Source organism: Sminthopsis crassicaudata, chromosome X, assembly GCF_048593235.1.
Source record: "Sminthopsis crassicaudata isolate SCR6 chromosome X, ASM4859323v1, whole genome shotgun sequence".
Taxonomy (NCBI): Eukaryota; Metazoa; Chordata; class Mammalia; order Dasyuromorphia; family Dasyuridae; genus Sminthopsis; species Sminthopsis crassicaudata.
Genome location: NC_133623.1, coordinates 81,016,077 through 81,042,452, shown reverse-complemented (window position 1 = coordinate 81,042,452; position 26,376 = coordinate 81,016,077). Strand labels below are relative to the sequence as shown.

The 26,376-nt window shown below is 47.5% G+C and overlaps 1 protein-coding gene and 1 long non-coding RNA gene across 2 annotated transcripts in view; one reads left to right on the top strand and one right to left on the bottom strand.

Annotated features, from left to right (window-relative positions):
- The window catches only part of LOC141548751 (uncharacterized), a 129,063-nt gene that overhangs the window by 30,576 nt on the left and 72,111 nt on the right, over positions 1–26,376 (bottom strand). The window lies entirely within an intron of this gene.
- On the top strand, positions 18,649–23,192 carry LOC141548676 (protein Wiz-like). The gene is made up of 2 exons (XM_074277732.1): positions 18,649–20,355; positions 20,881–23,192. Exons 1-2 carry the CDS (start codon positions 18,981–18,983, stop codon positions 22,029–22,031), a joined length of 2,526 nt encoding a protein of 841 aa, XP_074133833.1. The 5' UTR covers positions 18,649–18,980; the 3' UTR covers positions 22,032–23,192.

The following is a 26,376-nucleotide window of genomic DNA, read 5'->3' as shown; positions in this document are numbered from 1 at the left end:
ATCCTGTCATTGTTGAAGAGAGCCATGTCCATCAGAATTGATCATCGAATAAATGTTTTGCTGGGTACAGTGATCTCCTGATTCTCCTCAATTCCCTCAGCATCAGTTCATGTATGTATCTCCAGGTCTCTCTGAAATCATCCTGCTGGTCTCATTTCTTACAGAACAATAATATTGCATCACATTCATATTTCATAAATTTACTCAGCCATTCTCCAATTGATGGGCATCCATTTAATTTCTAGTTTCTAGCCACTACAAAGAGGGCTGCCACAAACATTTTCGCATATGTGGGTCCTTTTCCTTTCTTTAAGATCTCTTTGGGATATAAGCCAAGTAGTAACACTGCTGGGTCAAAGGGTATGCACAGTTTAATAACTTTTTGAGCATAGTTTTAAATTGCTCTCCAGAATGGTTGAATTCTTTCACAGTTCTACCCACAAAGCATCTGTATCCCAGTTTTCCCACATCCCCTCCAAAATTGTGCATTATCTTTCTCTGTCATTCTAGCCAATCTGAGAGGTGTGTAATGGTATCTCAGAGTTGTTTTGATATGCATTTATTATACTCATTGGCTATTTTGTTCTGTGAGCCTGTTTCTTAGCCATTACCAAATGGTTTTGATGACCACTGCTTTATTATTTATTTATTAGTTTTAGATCTGATACAGCTAGGCCTCCTTCATTTGATTTTTTTTCATTAGTTCCTTTGAAATTCTTGACCTTTTGTTCTTCCAGATGAATTTTGTTGTTATTTTTTCTAGGTCATTAAAATGGTTTCTTGGGAGTTTGATTGGTATAGCACTAAATACATAGATTAGTTTAGGTAGTATTGCCATCCTTATTATATTCACTTGACCTATCCAACAGCACTTGATATTTTTCCAGTTGTTTAGATCTTTCTTTATTTGTGTGGAAAGTATTTTGTAGTTGTGCTTATATAGTTCCTGACTTTCCCTTGGCAGATAGATTCCCAAATATTTTATACTATCAACGGTTATTTTAAATGAAATTTCTATTTGTATCACTAGCTGTTGGATTTTGTTAGTGAAGTATGAAAATGCTGATGATTAATGTGGATTTATTTTGTATTCTGCAACTTTGCTAAAGTTGTGGATTATTTCTAATAGCTTTTTTGTAGTCTCTGGGGTTCTCTATGTATACCATCATATAATCTGCAAAGAGTGATAGTTTGGTTTCCTCATTACCGACTCTAATTCCTTTAATCTCTTTTTCATCTTTTATTGCCAAAGCTAGCATTTCTAATACAATATTGAATAGTACTGCTGATAGTGCTTGTTTCATCCCTGATCTTATTAGGAATAATTCCAGTTTATCCCCATTACATATGTTGCTTGCTGATGGGTAGTCATAGACCCCTGTCATTAAAATTATGTTCAAATAGTCCCATGATCTCTAAGCGGGGGTTTCCCTGTCTTTGATGTCCATAGAATATATCAGCCCCTCGGGATATCTGTGAACCTGATCTCCATGGAGGGATCTCCATCTCTTGGAGGATTTCTGACACTAATCTCCATAGGGATTGAAGTGGAAGGACAGCCCTCTGGACTGTGAGAAACATAATCTTGAAACTCTGTAGTTAGAAATTTGTTACTAGTTCATCACACCCTCATGTAAATGCTATTTTTACACCCCCAGATGTACCGCCCTAAAAAACCTAAGCCCTTGACAACTTGATAAACCAAGAAATACTGTCTTATTGACTGTCTGAGAATGACACCCTTAGTGTAATAATCTTTGTCTCCAGTCTAGGATGAAATTCCTTTAGTATGACAAATGACATTAGAGGCAGACATCCTCATGGAGATTAAATTCAGACTGCCTACAAAAACTGGGGTTACAAATGCTCCATGGAAATCAAGGGTAGAGCCCTCCAATGGAAGCCAGTCACAGAGACCCCTAGTGAAGATCAAAGGTAGAGACACACTATGGAATTCTGGGGCACAATAACACCCTGGAGAACAGCACAAGAGACCCACTCTATGAAGATCAGGGGAAGAGAGTGATTATGGAGATCAGGATCCGAGATCCCCCACCCTATGGAGATCTGGGACACATGCCCTCATGAAGATCATCAGGAGAGACCCCCCACAGAAATCACAGACCGAGTCTCCACATGGAGATCTGTTCAGAGACACAGTATGGAGATCTGAGTCAGAGAACCCCATGGAGATCAGAGTCAGGAACCCCCATGGAGATCAGGTTAGAAACTCCCACAGAGATCAATGTCAGACACCCTCCATGGGGATCTCTAGTAGGGAATCCTGATAAAGATCTGGGACATTGAATCCCATGGAGATCAGGAATAGAAATGCCCTGTGGAGATCAAAGTTAGAGACCACCCTTGAAAATTAAAGCTAGAGAGACCCCTATAAAGATCAGAAGCAGAACCCCAATAAACATCAGATTCAGAGACCTCCCATGGCAGTCATAGACACAGATCCTTCAGGGAAACCAGGGGTATATGGAGATCATGGTTAGGGACCTCCACCAAGAAAATCAGGGACAAATCTTCCCATGGAAATCAGAGACAAACCCACTATGGAAATCAATTTCAGAGCCCACCATGAAGATTAAGGTAGATTGCAGGGGCAGAGACCTTCCATGGAGATTGGGATCTCAACCTGATGTTCATTGGGGGTCTGCCTCAGATCTCTATGTGGGTTCTCCAGCTTTGATTTCCATGGGTGATTTCTAGCCTTGATTTCCATGGGGGTTTCTAAGCCTGATCTCCATAGGGTTCTTTGTCCCAGATCTCCATAGGGCGATCCCAACCCATGATCTCCATGGAGGGTATCTCCTGATGATCTTCATCAGGGTTCTGTGATGCTGATCTTCATGGGGGGTCCCTGTCATTGATATCCACGAGGAGTCTCTAGCAGTCATCTCCATGTGTAGTGTCTGCCCCTGGTTTCCCTAAAAAGTCTGTCCCCAAGGAGGTATTGGATCCTGATCTCCCTGAAGGGTCTTTGTCCTCCTCCCCTGATCTTCATGGAGTGGGTCTGTTGTGCTGTTCTCCAGGGTGTTATTGTGCCCCAGATTTCCATAGTGTGTCTCTACCTTTGATCTTCACTAGGGGTCTCTGTGACTGGCTTCCATTGGGAGGTGTACCTTGATCTCCATGCTGTTCGATGACTTGATTTTCATAGCAGATCTGTCTCAGATTTCAGTGGCGTTTTTGCCTCTGATTTCCATGTGGTGTCTCTACCCCCTGATTTCCATGGGTGGTCTCATGTCCATGGCGGGCTCTGTGTCCCTGGTCTGCATAAGTTGGCTCTGTTCCAGGTGGCTCTTGGACTCTGATCTCTATAAGGGATCTCTGACCTTGATCTTTGTAACTGGTCTCTGACGGAGCTCTCGATTGGAGGTCTGACCCTGAACTCCATGGTGGATCTCTGACCCTCATTTTTATGGTATGTCTCTAAATTTATCTCCCTGGAGCATCTTTGTCCTTGATGTCCATGGAAGGTCTCTAAGCCCTGGATGTCTCTGCCCCTGATCTCCTTGGGGGGCCTCTTACCATGCTCTCCATAGGAGGCCTGTCTTTGATCTCAGTGGGGAGTCTTTGTGCAGCTTTCCAAGGAGGGTCTCTGACCTTAATCTCCATGTGTAGTCTCAGCCTTTGGTCTCCATGGACTGTCTGTGTCCCTGATCTCCAAGGCGGGTTTGTGACCCAGATTTCCCTGAGAGGTCTGCCTCTGATCTTTATGGGGAGTTTCTGGCCCTCTTTTCCATGTAGGGTCTCTATCCCTAATGCACATGGGGCTTTGCCACTCCCAGTCTCTAAAGAGATCCTGCAATCATGATGTCTATGGGGTTCTCTGCCTCTGATCCCTTTTGCGGGTTCTCTGCTACAATAACCCTGATACCTTTTATTCCTTTCCTTCTCCCTGACCTGATCCTTTCCCCTTAATTTCTCTGTGAAACTTTGCCCTCATCTCCATCCACTGCTGCCCCTTCCACCCTCTCGTCTTTTTTGGTGGCCTTCAGCTCTCTATCATCATCTGTTAGTGAATCTCATTCTGTGACCTCCGTGGGGGGTCTCTGTCTTTGATTTCCATGGAGATTCTCAGGCCTTGGGGGATCTGTAACCCTGATCTCCATGGCAGGTCTCTTTATGGGGCTGGAGCTTTCTGACACTGATCTCCATGGGAAGTTTCTGACAGATCTGCACGGAGATTCTCCGATCCTGGTTACTATAGTCTGTGTCTGAATTTGCTCTCCATGGGGGTCTCTGTCATTGACACCCATGGAAGGTCTCTGCCTCTGCTGGGTCTAAGACTCTGATGGCAATTGAGAGTCTCTGGCCTAATCTCCATGGTGTATCTCTAACCAGGATCTCTATATGGAGTCTCTCTCTGATGTCAATGGCCGGTCTTTACCCTTGATTTCTGTGGGAGGTTTCTGCCCACGATCTGCATAGGCTGTCTGTTTCTGATGTCATTTGGGAGTCTTTGCCCCTGATTTCTATTCGGGGTGTCTACCCCTGATCCTCAAGAGGAGTTTTGTGACCAAAATCACCACGGAGAGGTCTCTCCATAATGGGTCTCTAAATATGATCTCTATAAGCAGTCTGTGGATGATCTCAATTGGGACTTTCTGCACTGATATTTGAGAGAAGTCTGGCCTCGATCTCCATGTGTGGTCCCTGCCTTTGGTCTCCATGGATTGTCGGAGTACCTGACCTTCATGGGGGATCTCTGACCCCATGTCCATGAGAGGTCTTGCTCTGATCTTCATGGGGTGGTCTCTGCCCCTGATTTCCATAGGGTGTCTCTTCCACTGATATCTCTGGGGGGTCTCCTATACTAATCTCCATGTCTGTCTCTACCCCTGGTCTCCATAAGTAGGCTCTGCCCTGGACTATTGGACTTGTTCACCATGGGGGATCTCTGACCCACATCTCCATAATGGGTATCTTTCAAGGACCTCTGTAGGGCATCATTGTCCTTGATCTCCAAAGGGTTTCTTATCTCTAAAATGGTTCTTTGCCCCTGGGTGGTCTTGGACCCTGATCTCAGTGGGGGATCTCTGACTGATCTTGATACTAGGTCTCTGACACAGATGTATCTCCATGTGGAGTCTCTATCACTGATTTCCATGGGAGGTCTCTGGCAGTGATTTTCATGGAGATCTCTGTCCCTGGGGAAGTTTCTGACAGGGGTTTCTGACCCTGATCTCCATGGTAAGTTTTCAAATTTGACCTCCATAAGGCATCTCTGTCCTTGATATCTATTAGTTTTCTCTACCTCCTGAGGTTCTCGATCCCTGATCTCCTTGGTGGGTCTCTTACATGATCCCCAAAGGTCTGCTCTCCTCCCCATGAGGGTCTCTAGCCCTGATTTCCATGCTCTGATCTCCATGGGAGTCTCTTCCCCTGATCTCTTTGGTGGAGTCTCTGCAACAATGACCCTGCCATCTTGTATTCCTTAAACGTTTCTCTGACCCTGATCTCCTTATTTTTTATAGTTGGTCTCTGTATTTGATCTCCATGGGGCATCTATGTCCTTAATATTCATGGAGGGTGTCTCTGCCCCTGAGGGGTCTTGCACTCTGATCTCCATGCTGGATCTCTGACACTAATCAACATAGGGCTTCTCTGTCCTTTTGGTTTCTCGGACCCTGATCTCCTTAGGGAATTGCTAACTTAGATGTTCATAATGGGTCTCTGATACAGATCTCCATGTGGGGACTCTTTCCCTGATCTCTAGAGGGGTCTCTGTCTCTGATTTCCTTTGTGGGGTCTCTGCCACAATAACCCTGAAAACTTATTCCTTGCATGTTCTTCTTCCATTATTCATGACCTGAACTTTCCCCCCTAATTTCCCTGTGAATCTTTGCCCCTCATTTCCACACACTCTGCTGCCCCCTTCCTCCATCTCTTTTTTTCTCGTTGGTCTTCAGCTCTCTATCCATCAAATCTTAGTGAATCTCGTGCCATGATCTCCATGGGGGATCACTTATGCTGTTCTCCATAATGGGTCTCTGAATCTGATCTCTGTAGGGGGTCTGTTCCCCTGATTTCCATGGGAGTTTCTAAGCATGATCTCCATAGGGCATCTGTCTCTGATCTCATTTTGGGACATTTGGCCCACATAGCCATGGGAGCTCTCTACTTCTGTTCTCCAAAGGGGTGTGCTCTGTGCCTCTGATCTCCACGGGGTCCCTGCCCCTGAACTCCTTGGTGAGGTTTCTGCAATAGTAACCCTGAAACTTTGTATTCCTTATGCATTTCTCTTCCCTTCTTCATGACCTGAAATTTGCCCCCTAAATTCCTTATGAACCTCACCCACTCATATCTACACATTCTACTGCCCCTATCCAACATCTCTTTTTTTCATTGGTTTTTCTCTCCCTTTCATCTTTTCTTCTAGCTCACCTGGTGATCTACATGTGAAATTTGATATTCATGGAAGGTCCCTTCTTCTGTTGGGGTTTCTGACACTGATATCCCTAGATGGGTCTATGCCTGTGATCTTCACGGTAAATCTCTCTGCCTCTGATCTTAGTAGAGATCTTTCACCCTAACCTCCATGGGGCTTCTCTGACAGTCCCTAAATTTGATATCCATAGGGGGTTTTGTTTTTGATTCTAAATCTTATCTCCATGGGAGGTCTGTCTCTGATTTCATTTTGTGGGGTTTGCATAAGGGGCCTTTTCTTCTTGGGTGTCTTGGATCCTGAAATCCATAAGGGATCTTTGGCCCTGTTCTCCATAATTGGTCTCTTACCTTGATCTCCATGTGGGGTCTTTCTCAGGAGGAGGTTTTTTGACACTGATCTCCATAGGGGCTCATTGAGCCTCTTATTACGGTCAATTTCTGCATTTGATCTCTATGAGGCATCTCTGTCCTTGATGTCCATGGAGTGTCTCTAAGCCCTTGGATCTCTTCCCCTGATCTTCAAGGTGGGTCTCTAACCATGATCTCCATATGATCTCAACTGGGAGTCTTTGCACTGATTTCCAAGGGAGGGAGTCTGTTCCATGTGTGGTTTGTGTTTTTGGTTCCATGGGTTTTCTGTATCCCTGACCTCCATGGGCGGTCTCAGACATGGATGTCCATGAGAAATCTGCTTCTAATCTTCATTGGAAGTCTCTGGCCCTGATTGCCTGATTTCTGCCACTGAGCTCCACTGGGGTACTCCAAATCTAATCTCCATTTGAGGTCTCTTCCTCTGGTCTCTATAACAGGGCCCTGCCCAGGTGGTATGGGACTGTGATCTCCACTGGAGTTATCTATCCTTAATGTCCATGAAGAGATCTTGCATCCTGATCTCCATGGATGATCTCTGACCTGACCTCCATGAGGGCTCTGCATAGGATCTCCATGGGGGTCTTTGACCCTGATTTCCAAGGAGTTTCTATGAACCTGAACTCCATTGGAGCATCCTGGATCTCATCTTCATGGAGGATCTCTGCCCCGGAGACTTCTGTGATCCAGAATTCCATGGATGCCCTTTGTTGATGATCTCCATGGAGGGTCTGTGTCCCTGGTCACCATGAGGGAACTCTTTCTCTGGGGGGTCTTATACCCTGATCTCCATATAGGATCTCTGACCCTAATCAAAATAGAGCTTCTCTACCCTTTGGCATCTTGGATCCTGATCTCCTAAGGGTATCACTGACTTAGATCTTCATAATGGGTCTCTGATGCAGATCTCTATGTAGGAGCTTCATCCCTGATCTCCATGGGGCAGTTTCTGCCTGATCTCCTTTGTAGGCAATCTGCCACAATAACCTCTCCATCTTTTATTCCTTACACTTTTCTCTTCCCTTCTTCATGAACTGATCTTTTACCCTTTGAATCTTTGCCCTGATCTCCACATACTAAGCCCCCTTCTACCATCTCTGTTTTTCTTTGGTTTTCAGTGCTCTATCCACCATTTCTTCATTTATGTCACCCCGTGATCTACATGAGAGTCTCTGTCATTGAAGTCCATGTAGTTTCTCTGCCCCCGTGGATTTGTAACTCTTATCTCCATAGAAGATTTATGTCCCTGCTCTCCAGGGAGGTCTCTTTCCCACCAGTGGGTTTTTGACACTGATCTCCCTAGGGTATCTCTGATGTGGACCTCCATGAAGGTTCTTTGAACCTCATTTTTATGGTCAGGCTCTCAATTTGATCTCCAAGGGGTGTCTCTCTCATGGAGGTCCATGGAGGGTCTCTGTCCCTGGAAGTCTATAACCCTGATCTCCATTGGGGTATCTGCCCCTGATCTCCATGGTTGTTCTCTGACCATGATCTTTATACAGAGTCTATCTCTGATCTCAATTAGGGATCATTGCCCCTGATTTCCATGCGGAGGTCCCTGATCTTGATTTATTGTATGTGGTCCCTGCCTTTGGTCTCTATAGGTCCTCTGTAACTCTGATCTCTCTAGGGGCTCTCTGACACAGATGTCCAGGAGAACTCTGCTTCTGATCTGTATTGGGCCCTTGAGTGATTGGCTTTTGCTCTTCTTGTGGGGTCTCTGGCCCTGATTTCCTTGGGGATTCTCTTACCCTGATATTTATGTTCAGTCTCTGAATTTGATCTCAATGGGGCATCTTTGTATTTGATGTCCATGAGGGGCCTCTATCCCCTGGGGTCCTTGATCCTGATCTCCATTGTGGGTCTTTAACAATGATCTCTATACACGGTCTGTCTCTGATGTCAATTAGGAGTTTTGCAGTGATTTCCAAGGGAGATCTCTGATCTTCATCTCCATGTGTAGTCCCTGCCTTTGGTTTCTATGTGATGTCAGTGTCCCTGACCTACATGGGGCTTCCCCAGATTTCTTGGTGGGGTCTCAGCAACAATAACACTAACAAGAACCACCTTCTATTCCTAATATGTTTTTCTTCCCTTCTTCATGACCTGATCTTTTCCCCCTAATTTCCCTGTGAATCTTTGTCCCTCATCTCCACACACTCTGCTGCCCACTTTCACGATCTCTTCTTTTTCCTTGTTCTTCAGCTCTCTGTTTCTCATCTTTTTATCCATCTCACCTGTGATCTATGTGAGAGTCTCTGTCCTTGACATCCATGGAGGGGCTCTTTCACTGGGAGGATGTTCTGACATTAATCTCCATAGACAGTCTCTCACCTAATCTCCATGGGAGTTCTCTGACCCTGATTTTCATTGGCAGTCTCTGGATTTGATCCTCATGGGGGATTTGTGGTTTTTACTTTGATTTTCATCTCCATGGGAAGTCTGTCTCTGTTTTCCATGGGAGATCTTTGTTTCCTGGTCTGCATAAGTGGTCTTAGTCCCTGTGGGGTGTTGAACACTGATGGGAATATGGGGAATCTCTGACCCTGATGTCCATAATTGGTCTCTGACACTGATCTTCATGGAGGATCTGTGATGTGATCTCCATGGTGGGGTCACTTTCCCAGGTGAAAGGATCTGACATTGGTCTACATAAGGGTTCCATACTCTGCTCCTCACATGTGGTCTCTGACCATCATTTTTATGGTTGGTCTCTGCATCTAATCTCCATGGGTCATCTCTGTCCTTGATGGCCATGGAGGGTCTCTAAGCCTTGGCTGTCTCTGCCCCTGATTTCAGTGGTGGATCTCTAACCATGATCTCCAAATTTGTCTGTCTGTGATCTCAACTGAAGTCTTTGTGATGATTTTTTAAGGTGTGTCACTAACCTTGATCTCCATGTATGGTCTGTGCCTTTGATCTGCAGAGGTTGTCGGTGTTCCTGACCTCCATGGAGGATCTCAGGGCCAGATGTCCATGAGAAGTCTGCCTCTGAACTTCATGGGGTGACCCCAACACTAATCCCCAAGTGAAGTCCATGCCCCTGGTCTCTATGAGGGGACTTTGCCTTGGGGAGTATTGGCCCTTAATCTCTAATGGAGATCTCTGTCCTTGGTGTTATTGGGGGGTCTCTTTCCCAGAGGGAGTTTATGACAGTGATTTCCATAAATGGTTTCTGACTTGGATGGTCTCTGAATTTGATCTCCTTTGGTCACAAATTCCTTCCTTCTCTACAGATCTCAGAGGTTAACTAACCTTTTTATTTTCTTTTTTAAAAATGTTATTTTATAATTATAACTTTTTTTAACAGTACATGTGCATGGGTAATTTTTTACAACACTATCCCTTGCACTCACTTCTGTTCTAATTTTTCCTTTCCTTCCCTCCCCCCCTTCTCCTAGATGTCAGGCAGTCTTATACATGTTAAATATGTTAGATACAATATATGTGTGCAGAACTGAATTTCTTATTGCACAGGAAGAATTGGATTCATAAGGTAAAAATAATCTGGGGAAAAAATGCAAACAGTTGACACTCATTTCCCAGTGTTCCTTCTCTGTGTGTAACTGATTCTGTCCATCACTGATCCATTGGAACTGAATTAGATCTTCTCTTTGTTGAAGATATCCACTTCCATCAGAATACATCCTCACACAGTATTGTTGTTGAAGTTCATTTCACTCAGCATCAGTTGATGTAAGTCTCTCCAACCCTCTCTGTATTCATCCTTCTATCAATCTGTCATTTCTTACAGAGCAATAATATTCCATAGCCTTCATATACCATAATTTACCCAACCATTCTCCAGTTGATGGACATTCATTCATTTTCCAGTTTCTAGCCACTACAAAAAGGGCTGCCACAAACATTTTGGCACATAAATTCCCTTCTTTAGTATTTTCTTGGGATATAAGCCCAGTCGTAGCACTGCTGGGTCAAAGGGTATGCACAGTTTGATAACTTTTTGGGCATAATTCCAGATTGCTCTCCAGAATGGTTGGATTCGTTCACAACTCCACCAACAATGCCTCGGTGTCCCAGTTTTCTTGCATCCCCACCAACATTCATCATTATTTGTTCCTGTCATCTTAGCCAATCTGACAGGTGTGTATCTCAGAGTTGTCTTCATTTGCATTTCTCTGATCAATAGTGATTTGGAACACTCTTTCATGTGAGTGGAAATAGTTTTCATTTCATCATCTGAAAATTGTCTGTTCATATCCTTTGACCATTTATCAATTGGAGAATGGCTTGATTTCTTATAAATTAAAGTCAATTCTCTGTATATTTTGGAGATGAGGCCTTTATCAGAACCTTTAACTGTAAAAATATTTTCCCAGTTTGTTGCTTCCCTTTTAATCTTGTTTGTATTAGTTTTGTTTGTACAAAGGCTTTGGTCACAAATTCCTTCCTCCTCCACAAGTCTGAGAGGTAAACTATCCTCTGTTCCTCTAATTTATTTATGAGCTCGTTCTTCATGCCTAAATCATGGACCCATTTTGATCTTATCTTGGTATATGGTGTTAAGTGTGGATCCATATCTAATTTCTGCCAAACTAATTTCCAGTTTTTGTCAAATAATAAATTCTTATTCCAAAAGTTGGGATCTGTGGGTTTGTGAAACACTAGATTGCTATAGTTATTGACTATTTTGTCTTGTGAACCTAACTTATTCCACTGATCAACAAATTTATTTCTTAGCCAATACCAAATGGTTTTGGTGACTGCTGCTTTATAGTATAGTTTTAGATCAGGTACAGCTAGGCCACCATCATTTGATTTTTTTTTTCATTAGTTCCCTTGAAATTCTCGACCTTTTGTTCTTCCATATGAATTTTGTTGTTATTTTTTCTAGGTCATTAAAATAGTTTCTTGGGAGTCTGATTGTTATAGCACTAAATAAATAGATTAGTTTGGGGAGTATTGTCATCTTTATTATATTCGCTCGGCCTATCCAAGAGCACTGAATGTCTTTTAAATTATTTAAATCTGACTTTATTTTTGTGGCAAGTGTTTTGTAATTTTGCTCGTATAATTCCTGACTTTTCTTTGGTAGATAGATTTCCAAATATTTTATACTATAGACAGTTGTTTTGAATGGAATTTCTCTTTGTATCTCTTGCTGTTGCATTTTGTTGGTGATATGTAAAAACGCTGAGGATTTATGTGGGTTTATTTTGTATCGTGCAACTTTGCTAAAGTTGTGAATTACTTCTAATAGCTTTTTAGTAGAATCTCTGGGGCTCTCTAAGTATACCATCATGTCATCTGCAAAGAGTGATAATTTAATTTCCTCATTACCAACTCTAATTCCTTTAATCTCTTTCTCAACTCTTATTGCTGAGGCTAGCGTTTTTAATACAATATTGAATACTAATGGTGATAGTGGGCAACCTTGTTTCACTCCTGATCTTACTGGGAAAGGTTTTTTTTTTCTAATTTGCTGATAATCTCACTCTTTATTGCTAAATCTTGAACCCTTTCAACCTTATCTTGGTATGTGGTGTTAGATGTGGGTTAGAGCCTAGTGTCTGCCATGCCTGTTTCCAATTGTCCCAGCAGTTTTTGTCAAATAATTTGTTTTTATCCTAAAAGCTGGGGTCTTTGGGTTTCTCATTTATCACAATTTGTCATATTTATCATATGCGCTGGCTTACCCATGAGCACATGATATTTTCCAATTGATTAGATCTGATTTTATTTGTGTGGCAAGTGTTTTGTAGTTGTGTTCATATATTTCCTGACATTTCCTTGGCAGGTTGATTCCCAAATATTTTATATTATTAAAAGTTATTTTCTTTTTTTATAATTTTATTTTTTATTATACCTTTTTATATACAAAACACATGCATGAATAATTTTTCAACATTGACCCTTGGAAAAACTTCTATTTCAACTTTTCCCCTCCCCTAGATGGCAGGTAGTCCCATGCATGTCAAATATGTATTAACTTATTTTCAATGGAATTTCTTTTTGTATCTCTTGCTGTTGGACTTTGTTGGTAATATATAAAAATGTTGATGATTTATGTGGATTTATTTCATATCCCACAATTTTGTAAAATTGTGAATTGTTTCTAGCAGTTTTTAGTTGATTCTCTAGGGTTTTCTAAGTATACTGTCATATCATTTGCACAGAGTGCTAATTTCGTTTCCTCATTTTCATCTCTTTTTCTTCTCTTATTGTCAAAGCTAACATTTCTAGTACAATATTGAATAATAATGGTGATACTGGACAACTTTGTTTCACCCCTGGTCTTATTTGGGAGTCATGGTTTTAAACAGATGCTACTGATCATTTTGAGGAAACCTCCATTTTTTCCTATACTCTCTAGTGTTTTCAGTAAGAATGGGTGTTGGATTTATCAAATTTTTTTGCTGCATCTTTTGAGATAATTATATGATTTTGGTAGTTTGGTTTATTGATATAGTCAATTATGATAGTTTTCCTAATATTGAGCCAGCCTTGCATTCCTATTTGGTTATAGTGTATTATCCTGGGAATGACTTTCTGTAATCTAATTGCTAATTTTTTTATTTGATTTTTGCATCAATATTCATTAGGGAAATTGATCTATAATTTTCTTTCTCTGTTTTCCCCTTACCTGGTTTAGCTATCAACATCATGTTTGTGTCATAAAAGGAATTTGATAGGACTCCTTCTTTCCCTATTTTTTCAGTTTTTCTTCCTTCCTTCCCTCCTTCCCTCCCTCCTTCCTTCCTTCTTTCCTTTCTTGCTGAGGCAATTAGGGTTAAGTGACTTGCCCAAGGTCACACAGCTAGGAAGTGTTAAGTGTCTGAGACCAGATTTGAACTCAGATCCTCATGACTTCAGGGCTGGTGCTCTATCCACAATACCAACTAGCTATCCTGAGATTTTTTTCTTGGGGCGTTTATTAAGAGCTTGTTCTATTTCTTTTTCTAAAATGGGACAATTTAAATAATTTATTTCCTATTCTGTTAACCTGGGCAATCGATATTTTTGTAGATATTCCTCCATTTAACTTAAATTATCAAATTTATTGGCCATATAGTTGGGCAAAATAACTCCTAATTATTGTTCATTGGTGGAAAGTTCTCCCTTTTCATTTTTGAGACTAACAATTTGATATTCTTCTTTCTTTTTTCTAATCAAATTAACTAAATGTTTATCTATTTTATTGGTTTTTTTTTTCTTAAACCAACTCTTAGGTGAACCAAATCAGTTCCATTTGTTCAATAATAAATAGAACCAGCTACACCCAGTGAAAGCACTCTATGAAATGAGTGAGAACCACTACATAACATTTCCAATCCCTCTGTTTTTGTCTACCTGCATTTTTTATTTCCTTCACAGGTTAATTGTACATTATTTCAAAGTCTGATTTTTTTGTGCAGCAAAATAACAGTATGGATATATATACCTATATTGTATTTAACAAATACTTGAACATATTTAACATGTATTGGTCTACCTGCCATCTGGGGAAGGGGTGGGGGGAAAGAGGGGAAAAATTGGAACAGAAAGTTTTGCAATTGTCAATGCTGAAAAATTACTCATGCATATATCTTGTAAATAAAAAGCTATAAAAAACCCAACTCTTAGTTTTACTTATTAATTCAAAGGTTTTCTTATTAATTTTATTAATCTCTCCTTTTAGAGAGATTGATAATTCAGAATTTCAAATTTGGCATTTAATTGGGAGTTTTAAATTTGTTCTTTTTCTAGCTTTTTTTTTGTTGCAAGCCCAATTTATTGATATTCTCTTTCTCTATTATATAAAAGTAAGCATCTGGAGATATAAAATTTCCCCTAATAACCTCTCTGGCTGCATCCCATAAATTTTGGTATGTTGTCTCCTTGTTATTATTGTCTTGAATGAAGCTATTGCTTGTGTCTATGATTTGTTGTTTCACCCATTCATTCTTTAGGATTAGATTATTTAGTTTCCAAGTAATGTTTAGTGTATTTTCCCCCAGCCTTTTATTGCAAATGATTTTTATTGCATCATGATCTTAAAAATACATTTACTATTTCTGCCTTTCTGCATTTAATTTTTAGATTTTATGGGCTAATACATGGTCAGTTTTTGTATAGGTTCAATGAAACACTGAGAAAAAAAGTATATTCCTTTCTGTTTCTATTCAATTTTCTCCAAAGATTTATCATACCTAAATTTTCTAAAATTCTATTTGCCTCCTTAACTTTTCTGTTATTTATTTTGTGGTTCATTATCTAATTCTGAGAAAGGAAAGTTGAGATCCACCACTAGTATAGTTTTGCCATCTATTTCTTCTTGCAGTTCTCTCAACTTCTCTAGGAATCTGAATGCTATACCACTTGGTGCATATATGTTTAGTATTGATATTGCCTCATTATCTGTGGTACCCTTTAGCAAGATGTAGCTTCCTTCCTTGTTTTTCATAATTAGGTCTATTTTTGCTTTTGCTTGATCTGAGATAAGGATGGCTACCCCTGCTTTTTTGACTTCACCTGAAGCATAATAGATACAGCTCCAGCCTTTTACTTTTACTCTGTATGTATCACTCTGCATTAAATGTGGTTTTTTTTGGTAAGCAATTTATTGTAGGATTCTGGCTTTTAATCCAGTCTGCTTTCCGCTTCAATTTTGTGGGAAAGCTAATCCCATTCACATTCACAGTTACAATAACTAATTCTGTATTTCCTGCCATCCTATTTACCCCTCCTTTTCTTTCCCCTCTCTCTCCTCCCCAATATTTTGCTTCTGATCACCATCTCCCTCAAATAGCCCTCCCCATTTCTTACACCTTTCTGTAAAGGATATGAACAGACAATTTTCAGATGAAGAAATTGTCATTTCTAGTCATATGAAAAGATACTCTAAATTACTATTGATCAGACAAATGCAAGTGAAGACAACTCTTTGATACCACTACACAACTCTCAGATTGGTAGGATGACAGGAAAAGATAATGCTGAATGTTGGAGGGGATATGGGAAAACTGGGACACTGGTGCATTGTTGGTGGAGTTGTGAAAGAATCCAACCATTCTGGAGCAATCTGGAACTATGCCCAAAAAGTTATCAAACTGTGCATACCCTTTGATCCAGCAGTGTTTTTGCTGGACTTAGATCCTAAAGAGATATTAAAGGAAGGAAAGAAAAACAGCTGTGCAAAATTGTTTGTGGCAGCCCTCTTTGTAGTGGAAAAAATTGGAAACTAAGTGGATGCCCGTCAGTTGAAGAATGGCTGAATAAGTGATGCTATATGAATATTATGGAATATTATTGTTCCATAAGAAACAATCAGCAGGATGAATACAGAGAGGCTTGGAGAGAATTACATGAACTGATGCTGAGTGAAAGGAGCAGGACAGGAGATCATTATATACTTCAACAACAATACTATATGATGATCAATTGTGATGGATATGACTCTTCCCCACACTGAGATGATTGAGGCCAGTTTCAAGGTTCTTGTGATGAAGAGAATCATCTACACCTAGAGAGAGGAATGTAGGAATTGATGTGGATCACAGCATAGCATTTTCAATCTTGTTGTTTCCTTGTGTTTTTTTTTCTTTCTCATTTTTTTTATCTCATTTTTTTTTTGTGCAGCAAGATAATTGAATAAATATATATACAAATATTGGATTTAACATATATTGTAACGTGTTTAGCATATATTGGATTACCTGCTATCCAGAGGAGGGGTTGGGGGGAGAAGGGGAAAACTTGAAACACAAGGTTTTGCAAGGATCAAATTATCTGTGCATATGCTTTGAAAATAAAAAGCTTTAATAAAAAAGAAAGAAAGAGTTTAGACTCTGTGACCTCTATGGAGATGAGGAGGAGAGATCCACAGTTGAGATGAGGGTCTCAAACCTCATGGGAGTAGAGACCCTCCATGTACATCAAGGATGGAGACCCCTCACAAAGGTCAAAATCAGAGACAGCCTATAAAAATCAGGGTTTGAGAACCCCCATGGAGATCAGGGTCAGAAACCCCCCATAAAGATTGTGGCAGACCACCATGGAGATAAAGGTCATAGAACGCTCATGGGGGTCACTGGTTCTAAGAACTATGGGGGGTCTGCTCTGAGCTCCATATGTGGTCTCTGACCCTGATGGATATTAGGGGGGTTTCTACCTTTACATACCTGTGCCTCTCATCACACACACCCTGATTTCCATGTAGGCTCTGTGCTACTGATCTCCACAGAGGGGCTCTGCTGCTAACATCCAGGGGTCTGCTCTGATCTCTCACCCTGCTCTACATGGGGGCTCTTTATCCCTGGTCCCCATCTCCATAAGGGCGCTCTTCCCCTGAGGGGTCTTGCACCCTGATCTAGATGCAAGTTCTCTGACCTTAATCCCCATGATCCCCATGGGTTTATTTGTGTTCCTGACCTCCCTGGGGGGGGGGGTCTCAGATCCAGATGTTTTTGAGAGGTCTGCTTCTGAACTTCTTAGGGGTCTGTGATCATGATCTCCATGGGGGGGTCTCTCTCTCTGATCTCATTTGGGGATTATTGCAACTGCTCTCTATAAGGGCTCTTTGCTTCCAATATCCATGGGGGATCTTCTCACTTCCCAATGGGGACCCCAAGCAATGATTTTCAGTGGGTTTTGTGCCTGTGATCTCCGTGAGGGTCTCAGCCCCCATCTCCTTGGTGGAATTTCTGCCAAAATAACCCTGCTACCTTTTACTCCTTACACCTTTCTCTGTCTTTCCCCATGACCTGATCTTTCTGCTCTCCTTTCCCTGTGAACGTTCGTCCTTCATCTCCACACACTCTGCTATCCCCTTGCACCATCCCTTCTTTATCTTAGTTTTCAGTTGTATCTACATAATCTCTTAGTGAATGTCAAGCTGTGATTTCCATGGGGGGGTCTTTGACCCTGATCTCCATGGGGGGGGGTTTCCTTGGTGTCCATGAGGAAGTTCAGGCCCTGGGGGGTCCTTGCAACCTGATATCCCTGCAGAATCTCTGACCCTTCTCTCTATTGGGATGTGTAACCCAGATGTCCATGTGATCTCCCTGAGTGTCTTTGCCCCTGATTTCCGTGGAGTGTCTATGAATGTGAACTCCATGTGCGTCCCTTCCTCTCATCTTCATGGGGGACTATGTCTGCGTTCTTCATGAGGAGTCTCTGGCCCTGTTCCCAGAGGGTTCTTCTGAGCCAGATCTCCATAAGGAATCTCTGAGCCAGATCTCCATAACAGTCTCTGACACACATATCCATGTGGGGTTTCTAGCCCGATCTCCCCGGGGGAGGGGAGGGGTTCTGCCTCTGAACTCCTTTGTAAAGTGTCTGCCACAATAACCCTGCCATCCTTTATTCTTTACACGTTTCTCCTCCCTTCTTCATGAGCTGATCGTTGCCCACTATTTTCCCTGTGAATCTTTGCCCTCATCGCCCCACGCTCTGCTGGCCCTCCCACCATCTCTTCTTTTCTTGGGTCTCCAGCTGTCTCTCATCTCTTATTGGATCTCATTCCCTGTTCTTAATGTCCGGGCACTTGGGGGAGGGGTCTATGAGGAACATACACATTCTTTCCTTCTTTTTTTAATTTGATGGGCATTACTACAGTTTATTTTTATTTACTTTTAATAGTTTTTATTTACCAGATAGAAGCATAGGCAACTTTTCAGCATTGACAATTAGCAAACCTTTTGGTCTAATTTTTCCCCTCCTTCCCCCCGAAGATGGCAGGTTGAGCCCAGCACGTTAAACATGTTAAAGTAGAAATTAAATACAATATGTATACCTGTCCAGACATTGTTTTGGTGATTTCCACGTTCCTTGCAACACTCCTGCCCTTGCTGGGGCGGCCGCTCCGCGCCCACGGACCAGCGCCCACTGATAAAAGCTCCCGGGAGGGGGAGGGAGACGAAGAAGCGCAGGGGGCGGAGGGCGCCGGGAGCACGCACATCCCGGCCCTCAGCTCCCGCCGACGCCTACGTCGCGGCCCACGCTGTTCCAGCCGCGCTTCCAGCGTCCCTGCCACTTGCTCCCGCACCACCAAGGGACTGGTCCGAGCCGGAGCCGGAGCCGGAGCCGCAGCAGCAGCCGGAGCCGGAGCCAGAGCCAGAGCCAGAGCCAGGGTAGCACCGGCGGGGGCCGCCCCAGTTTTGGCTTCTGAGGAAGAAGAGCCGGGGGCCAGAGCGGGCCTCGCCCCCGCTCCCCAAGCAGCGTCTTCCCCCAGGGCCCCCCGGTCGGGCCCCGGCAGGGAGGGGGACAAGATGGCCGCAGAGGGCCCCCGTGGGAGCACCCGAGAAGGCCCAGACCTCAGAGCCCAGAACCCGACCTGGGAGCTGGGCCCGGCCCGTTCTAAGGCCCGAAAAAGCGTTTCCCGCCAGGCGCGCTCCCACCCGCGCCAGCCAGGGGCGTCCGAGGCGGAGGGGAGCCGGGCCCCCATCCCCCCGCCCCAGGAGCTGACAGAACAGAAGGGCAACCCCAGCAGCCCCCCGCCCCCGCCCCCGGCCGAGCCCTCGGGCTCCCCAAAGGAGGCAACGGCCTCTCCCCGCCCGGGCCTGTGCGCCCTCAGCAAGGCAGGTGACGGACCCCCTGAGACCCCCCTGAACAAGGCCATCGGGTCACCCCCTGGCTTCTCCTCCAAGGGCCTTTCCCCCCCACCCCAGCACCCCCAGGACGAGAGCCCCAGGCTGCCCCCGGGCGCCCCGCCGGGCTCCCCGAAGGCGCAGGGGCCCCGGCCAGAGGAGGAGGGGCCCCTGAACCTCACTTTAGATGGAGATTTGGGCAGACAGCTGGACTGCCTGTTGTTCGGGGCCCGGTGTGAGACCATAAAGGGCCCGCCCATTCAGCCCAGAGCCCACCTGCGCCAGCCGGGGGGGAGCCGCCCGGATGCCGAGGGGTCCCCCGTAGACGTGGACTTCCAGAGCCGCCTCCCGGCGGAGCGGGAGGGGCCGGCAGAGGTCTCGCCTCTCTCGCCGCTGTCCCCCCCACCGGCCAAGAAGCCCAAGCCGGGGGCCCCGGGGGAGGCCGGCCTTCTGGGGAAGCGGGACGCCTCTGCGGGGGCATTCTGGGCCCCGGACGTGGCCCCGTCTCTTCTCAGTCTCTCAGCAGACCCGGAGCCAGACCAGGACCCCCGCTGTGAGCTCTGCGGGCAGTTCTTTGAGACCCGAAAAGGCCTGGCCAGCCACGCGCGCTCCCATCTGGGGGACATGGGGGTGACCGAGTGGTACGTCCAGGGCTCGCCCATTGACACCCTGACAGAAATCCTGAAGGGCCAGGCCCAGCCTCCGGCCGGGGGACCTCCCGACCCACCCTCGCCGGGCCCCAAGGCACTGGCCAAGGCAATGGCTGCGGGCCCTGGGGGCTCCCTGGAGGTTCAGAGTGCTTCCGGGCTGCACCTCCCACCCCCTGCCCAGAAGCAGGGCCCACCTAGTGGCCCCCTCTCACCAACCACCCCTCCCCCCCCACCTGCTCGGAGGAGGTTCCCTGGGCGGCCACTTCCTTCCCTCCAGGAGAAATTAAAGTCCGAACGGAGGCGGGTGGAGATCAGACGGGAGATGTTGACCGGAAGCCCGCCTGGAGAAGGACGCCCACCTGAGGCACCCCGCTCGCCCCGTGAGGACATGGCAGCCCTGAGTCTGTGTAAGCTACCCCCTGAGTGAAGGGGGGGAGGACTAAAAGCAGGGAGTCAGGTCCGAGACACACCGGGATCTGGGGCTCTGCCAGGCTGGAATGGGAAGGGGCCCGCCTGGATGCCCGGGGAGCCAAGGCAAGGAGAAGGCTCCTTCTCCCCCTGAGGGGCAGCTGCTAAGTCACTGCTTCTCCCTGTGGCTGCTCTGGCCCCGGCCCCGTGGGGCTTCATACCGGGCGCTGATTACAGGCGGGTTAGGAGCTCTTGGACAAGGCGCTGGGCGGGCTTCCTCCTACACTGGCCTTGAGGGGTCTGTGGAGGCTCTTTGGGGGGGTAAAGGGCCGGAGCCCGGGCCTGGTTTGGGCTCAGGGACGTCAGACACTGAGAAGTTTGTTTTGGGAAGGGATGGGCCCGCACTCCCGGGGCCCCTTCCTAGAACAAGCGCCGGCCTCTCCGGAGGTGCGGCCTAGAGGAGGGAGCCCAGTTTTCCCCCATCGGGGGTCCCCCCTCCCATCGCCCTCTTTCTGTCTCTGCAGCTTCCTGGGCCGAGCCGGTCCGCAGCGTGCGCTGTGAGCTCTGTGGTGGGGGCTTTGAGGACCGAAGGGGCCTGGCCTGCCACGCCCGCTCTCACCTGCGGCACATGGGGGTGACCAAGTGGTCCGGCTCGCCCATTGACGCTCTTGGAGGGATCCTGGAGAAGAAGGCCGAAGCGCAGCTCATCAGGAAGGAGCCCGCCCCAGCTGGGCCGCCCTCTCCCCGGGGGCAGGATGGGCCCCAATGCTCCGGGAAGGGGCCTCAGGCCCTGTCTTTGACCCCATTGCGCCGCAGTCCTGGCAAACCAGGGCCCGGCCCTGCCGACGGAGCCCGGGAGATGACCCTCTCGCCTCTTGCCTCCCAGCCGTTTGCTGATTTCCTCACCCCCCTGGTGATAAGGCGGCCGCTGCCCAACGAAAGACTTCTCTCTGGGGAGATGAAAGCCAAGACCCCTACACGCCCCGAGCTGCCCCTCAAGACCGAGCCCATTCACGGCCAAAGCTCCCAAGCTCCCAGGGAAGCCGGGTGCGAGCTGTGCGGTCTCCATTTTGAGAAGCGCCAGGCACTGGCCAGCCACGCTCGGGCTCACCTGCGGCGACTTGGGGTGACAGAATGGTCTGTGAAGGACTCCCCAATTGAGACCCTGAGGGAGTTCATCAGGCGCAGCCGCCCCCACAAGGTGGAGGCCTACAGCAGCCGGAGCCGGTCCTCAATGGGGATGGGCCGGCCTTCGAGGCCCAGACGAGATGGGGACAAACACATGCCCCTCACCTTGGCTCCCCATAGCCTCACTCTGATGGATAAGCACCCGGGGAGGGAAGTCGGGCCCCACAGACAAGCCCGCCCTTCTCGGGGGGAGGCCAGTGACTCTCAGCAGAAACCGGACCCTGGGCCACAGCCACCTCCCAGAACCCAGTGTGCCCCCTCCCTGGTCCCCCGCCCTCCCCAGAAGTCCTTGGTGACGGTTCAGGGCCCCGTGTACACCCTGAAATGCAGATTCTGTGAAGTGCAGTTCCAGGGTCCCCTCTCCATCCAGCGGGTGTGGGTTCGCCACCTCCAGAGGCACATCCTGGAAAGGAACTTCTCCCAAGCAGAGCCCAGGCCTGGGGAGCCTGAGGCCCCCGAGGCCCAGCCGGGGCCAGAGCCCCAGTAATGGAGCCAGCTCTCTCCCCTCTCTGGGGGGCTTTTGCCCTTTCTCTCCCCCCCCCCCTCCTCTGGTGCGTTTCCAAAGGAGCCAGTCACGGCTCCACACTCAGGCCCGGACCCTAAGCTCGAGCGCTCCAGCTGAGGACGAGGTCACCCAGCCTTCCTCTTCCTCGGCCTTGGAAACTGCCCCAGCTGGGCTGTGAGGGCGCCAAGAAGACATTTCTCCCCAGGGCTTTAAGCAAAAGCTGGCAGCTGGGCCCTGGCTTAGTGCCAGGAGGGGGGGCAGGCAGCTCGGGCTGGGGCCAAGCGGCTTAGAAACCTGCCCGGGCCTGGAGAACGAGCCTGGTGGGGGGCTGAGGGCTGGAGCCTCTGCTAGGCCACAGTCTCCAGGGTTAGTGGTGGGGAGAAGCCCAAGCCCCTGTGTTTGCTGCCTCAGGCACCAGGCCGGCAATGAGGACCCCAGGTGGGCTGCCCACAGCCTCACTGCTTCTGACTCACCCCCACCCCCAGACTGCCCCCTTTCCCCACACCCCGGGCATCTTGTGTCATGGGGAGATCTGCTCCCCCCTCTCCTCTGCCTCCTTTTCCCTCTGCCCTGCTAGATGCCCATCAAATGAGACGCCCGCTGCTGCTTCAGGGCTCTCTGGTGCCTGGTAGGGGCCTCAGGGTGGGCTTCGGGCCTTCCCCCAATACCCAGGCCGGGGAGCCCTGAACGCCTCCTGGGCCACGGAAATCACTGAGGGTCCCCGAGCAGCCCGAGGCCCTGAGGGGGGTCTTCCCTGAGAACAATTGGGCTTGGAGCCCACAGCTTTCTCTGCACTTTAGAAGCCCCCTCCCCCTCCCCTGCCAGGGGCCTGTTGCCCCCCATCCCATCCCCCCTTCACTGTTGCTGTTTCTGCATAGCTTCCTAGAACTTCCCCTTGTTTAAAGTAGTTTTGTGTAGAGAATAAGGAGCGTTGGTTTTTATGTTGGAGTCCTGGGATGAGGAAAGCCCAGAGGCACTGACCTTTCACCTTTTGTCAGTGGCCACGTTCTGGTTTTGAAAAAAATGTAAAAAAAAAAAAAAAAAAAAAAAAGCCCACTAATAATCCTGCTGTATTTGGAAAATAGATATTCTGTGTAGAGATGAAATAAATCGGAGCTAAAAGGTCAAGAGACCTTCTCCACAATGGCCTCCCTGTCTCCTTGTGTTTTATCGGCCTCTCACATGACTCGATCTATTCTAATGGTCAGCATTAGATCCCCGCCGGCTCTACCGGTGGCTTCTGGGACAGATCCCATGAGTGATCTGGAAGCCCGTTCTCCATAATGGGTTTCTTGATGAGGTCTAGAATTGGGGTACCTAAATGAAATTAGGTTTAATTGAGGTCTAGTGGCAGGTTCAGGGTACAGGGAGTCAGGTAGAGCTCCCCTGCAACCCCTTTGGATTCGGAGCAAGGGTAGGGAGTTTTGGGGACTCTCTTCTGGCAGCTCCAGAGTCCCCTGGAAAGGAATTTACAGGCCCCAAAACCTTGATTGATAAAAGAGGTTTATTATGGGGTTTGGAAGTAAGGATAAAGTCTGGTTAGTAAAAGGTGAAGGTAGACAAAAGAGGGCACCGGAAACAGCGTTCCAGTGGGCAGAGAGTCTTTGGTGCCGGGCATGGAGCGGGCATGTTTCGACCCTCTGCCAAGAGAGGGCCCCAGCTTGGCTCTTTTATGAGGAGAGATTTGGCTGAAGGGGCCGTGGGTGAGTCCCAGGTTGGCTCCTCACTGGGTTTCAGTGAGGGCTCGAATTTGCTTGGTGGGGGTTGGGAAACCTGAGCCGATCATCAGAGCGGGGGCTGGGACAGCCCAAGGGGGCTCAGATCCGGTGGGGGCTGGGAGAGCCCGAATGCTTTTGACCAGGATTTGTGGATCAAAGGTCCTAGCTTCCTGAATTGTTGATGCATCAGCTTGGAGGGGCTGGGAATCAGAAAGGAATAAATCCATCTGAAAGGAAGTTTCTTAAAGGGACCACAGCCTGCATCATTTATGACTCTGATTTCCATGAGGGTTCTTTGATCCTGATTTCCATGGTGGGTGCCTGACCCTGATCCCTATTAGGGGTCAGTCCCATCATAATCCGGGGTCTCTGCTCCTGATCCCCACCCTCTTTTCTCTCCCTGACCTCCATGGCTAGTCTCTGAACTGGATGTTGATTTGAAGTCTGCCTCCGACTTCCTTGTGCCTTCTCTGCCCCTGATTTCTATGGGGGAGGGGGGTCTCGGCTACTGACACCCTCTGCCCCTTGTCTCCCTAAGGAGATTCTGCCCCGGGGGATATTGAATCTCGATCTCCATGGAGGGTCTCTGCCCCTAAAATCTATTGCGGCTTCTGCCTTGATGTCCATGGTGGTCTCTGACCCTGATTTTCATCATGTATCTGTCGATGATTAAGGGCTTTTTGCCCCTGATCTCCACAGCGGGGTCTCTAGCCTCGATCGCTATACTGGGTCTCTGACACAGATCTCCACATGGGGACTTTGTCCCTGAATTCCAGGAAGGGTCACTACAGTCGATTCCCTTGAAGTTTTCTGTCCCTGATCTCCATGGCCGTCTCTGACCCTGATCTCCATGGCCGTCTCTGACCCTGATCTCCGTGGCCGTCTCTGACCCTGATCTCCGTGGCCGTCTCTGACCCTGATCTCCGTGGCCGTCTCTGACCCTGATCTCCGTGGCCGTCTCTGACCCTGATCTCCGTGGCCGTCTCTGACCCTGATCTCCATAAGGGTCCTCTGACATTCTCCATAGCACGTCTCTTAGCCTTTGCTCCAGGGGGGTCTGTGCACCTGATGTCCCTTGATCTCCACTAGGGGTCTGTGTGAATGACCTCCATAGGGGGTCTCTAACCTTGAGCTCCATGAGGGATCATTATGCCTGGCCTCAGGGGGGGGTCTTTGTCCCAGAATTCATGGCGGGATTCCACCCACGAATACCGGGACCTCTCATTAGCCTGGGGGTCCCCGGCCCTGATTTCCCCGGGGGCTCTGTGCCTCTGATCTCCATGGCGTCTCTGTTCCTGATCACCTCGGTAAGTGATCTCTGCCACAATAAGCCCAGCACCTTCTGCTCCTCACGTGTTCCTCTGCCCTTCTCGTGACCTGATCTTCCCCCCACAATTTATCTGGGAATCTTCGCCCCTCAGGGCCACGCTCTCTGCGGCCTCTCCCCCATCTCTTCCTTCTCATTGGTCTCCAGCGCTTGGTGGCTCCTCTCTTCATCCCCCTCACCCCCTAATGTCCTCGGGTTCTCGAGGTCCATGGAGGGTCTCCGCCCCCAGGGCGTCTCGGACCCTGCTAGCCACGGTGGGTCTGTTTCTGAGCTGAACGGGGGGATTTGCCCTTGCTTTCCGTGAGGGATTTCTGACTCTGATCTCTGTGTAGGATCTCTCCCCATAATGTCTGTAGGGCGCTGTACCCTTGACCTCCAGGAGGTGTTGTTGCCCGAACATGCGTGGTGGGGTCTGTTGCCCCCGATCTCCATGGAGGAGCTGCCTCTGATCTCCGTGGCGCCTCTCTGACACCGATCTCCAGAATGGGTCTCGGACACAGGTCTCCATGGGGGTTCTGTCCCTGATCTCCATGGGGATCTTTGCCCATGATCTCCATGGGGTGAGCTTCACGGGAGGGCTATGCCCCTGGTCTTCATCGTGTGTCTCTGGCCCTGATCTCCGTGAAAGTTCTCTGCCCGTGGGCGGTCATGGATCCAGATCTCCGAGGGGTTCTCTGACGCAGATCTTCGGAATGGGTCTCTGCCGCAGATCTCCAGGGGGGATCTCTGTTGCTCCCCTCTGTGGGGCGTCGGAGCTGCTGATCTCTTTGGTGGGGTTCTCTGCCACAATAACCCTGCCATCCTTTATTCCTTACGAGTTCCTCTTCCCTTCTCATGACCTGACCTTTTCCATGAAATTTCCCCGTAAATCTTTGCCCCTCACCTCAACCCACTCTGCTGCCCCCTTCCACCATCTTTCCTTTTTCATTAGTGTTCAGCTCTTTCTGCCTCATCTCTCAGGGGATCTCACACCATGATCTCCTTCCAGGATCCCTGTCTTTGATGATCCCCCCTGCTCCTGGGGGGATTTGTGAATGTGATCCCCATGGTGGGGTCTCCATTCCTGGGGGGATTTCTGACACGAATCTCCATTGGGTTCTCTGTTTACCATCTCCATGTGGGGTTTTCTCTGATTTCAATGGGGTGTCTGTGTCCCTGCATTCATCTCCATAGCAAGTCTCTGACCCTGATCTCATTGAGGAGTGTGTCTCAGATCAGATCAAAATCAAGGATCTTTGTTTCTGATCTCCACAGGGCGTTTCTGTCCCTAGTCTCCATGGCG

Excerpts from the sequence above, each read along its gene's own strand:
- LOC141548676 (XM_074277732.1), top strand. The coding sequence starts at position 18,981 with ATGGCCGCAGAGGGCCCCCGTGGGAGCACCCGAGAAGGCCCAGACCTC. Across the intron at positions 20,356-20,880 it reads CATGGCAGCCCTGAGTCTGT|CTTCCTGGGCCGAGCCGGTC; the intron begins GTAAGCTACCCC and ends CTGTCTCTGCAG.